This window comes from Mycetomoellerius zeteki, unplaced genomic scaffold (assembly GCF_001594055.1).
Source record: "Mycetomoellerius zeteki isolate Tzet28-1 unplaced genomic scaffold, Tzet1.0 scaffold98, whole genome shotgun sequence".
Taxonomy (NCBI): Eukaryota; Metazoa; Arthropoda; class Insecta; order Hymenoptera; family Formicidae; genus Mycetomoellerius; species Mycetomoellerius zeteki.
In genome coordinates, this window is record NW_017258021.1 from 3,800,807 (window position 1) to 3,802,341 (window position 1,535).

A 1,535-nucleotide genomic window follows, 5' to 3' on the forward strand; every position below is an offset into this window, starting at 1 on the left:
CCGCCAGGACCGTACCTGACGCCTTCCCCACCATGCGTGCCTCAGCGGAGCAACGATGGAAGAGGACGCCCTTAAAATTTGCCCTCAGGGCACTAAAATAAAGGCAGTCGTTAAGTAACAGTCTTAGAGTCGCGAGTTCGGTCTAGAGTACCTCCGAGGACATGTAAACCATTGACCTTAAGCTCTGACGTGTCGCGTGCACGTTTCAAATTCTTCACTCAAGTTCTAGAGTAATTCTAATTCTAAATTTTAAGCGTAATTCAATTCCCGCGTTAATGTAAATCATCCTTAATATTAAGCCAAAATGTGTAACCTTTGATTGTGTACGAAACTACAAATAATAAATTCATGTGGTTTGTTAAATCCGAGTAAAAAATCTCTGAATAAAACCTGTTCTCCATAATCCGTCGCGTTGAATTATACGAACACTTTAACTAATGAAACTCGGTCGCGTGTTAATAAACCGCAAATCAATCACCACGGACTCGGGAGAACCAATGGCAGAGCTGAGACACTAGGGAAATTGGAAGCCGCTCGCACTCATCCTCTCACTCGTCATCGCCACCCAGAACTTCATAAAAAAAGGTAAGAAATTATTAATTAATCTATTTCGGTCACACGCGAATCCGATCCCGCGTAGCATGTGCCTGATACACCCGCACCAGCAATTGGCTATTTCTCGTCGCCAGTTGAGAATAGATCCTTACGTTACATGGGTACGGAGCGCCTGTTGCGCATCATCACTGTTTTATCGAGATAACGAAAGTAGCGGAATTAAGTGCCCAGAATGTTACACCTTGCTTTCGGCCTCCGAAAAGAGTAAATATCTCGGCGTGTTACGACATTACATCCACTTAGGATTTCCTGAAGGACGGTTTGAAAATTGGGACGCATGTTCCGTGTCGATAGCTAACGTGCATCACGTGTCGAATTGTCGCGATTGCCCGGAAATATTAGAAAGGTTCCTCTCATATTTAGGTAGGACAGATGATACATCCTGGACCTCCCCAGAATCTACTATCATCACTGTATCGAGCGCACAACTCTAATTAATAACAAATAAATTGGACAAGTTAATTAGCCACTCCACTACCTCAAATTTTACCTTCATACTACCGTAGTAGTCTCGGGTTAATTCGAACCTCGGTTACTCGCCGAAAGAACCCCGGGACGTAACAATAGACAGTTTCCGATAGGTTGAAATTCTTATTCTTTATTCCTTATCCCTTGTAGCCCCTTTTTAGCGAATAGTAAGCTCACAATGCTCGACGTTCCTACGTAATGGTACCTTTACATGGGGTGCTTTCCAATCGTTTAACGTACCTAGATAGCAACGTGTCTGTTTAGTTGCTCGCCAAGGCCCAGTTCCACGACTCACGGTTAACTCTTAACCGAAGTTCAACTTGTTTCTCATCTCTTTCCAATTCTAAAATTGGAACGAGACAATGAATAAGTTAAACCTCGGTTAAGAGTTAACCGTGAGTCGTGGAACTAGGCCTATCTGGAAGTCCTCATTTGTTGGCAACTCGATGCCT

At 43.5% G+C, this 1,535-nt stretch overlaps 1 protein-coding gene across 1 annotated transcript in view; it reads right to left on the minus strand.

The window, feature by feature from the left end:
• LOC108730850 (RNA-binding protein 25) overlaps window positions 1-172 on the minus strand; it is a 24,795-nt gene extending 24,623 nt beyond the window's left edge. Inside the window, exon 1 of the mRNA XM_018460772.1 lies at window positions 152-172. Coding sequence (XP_018316274.1) covers window positions 152-172 — 21 coding nt within the window. The remainder of the gene's footprint in view (window positions 1-151) is intronic.
• Between the last annotated feature and the right edge of the window lie 1,363 nt (window positions 173-1,535).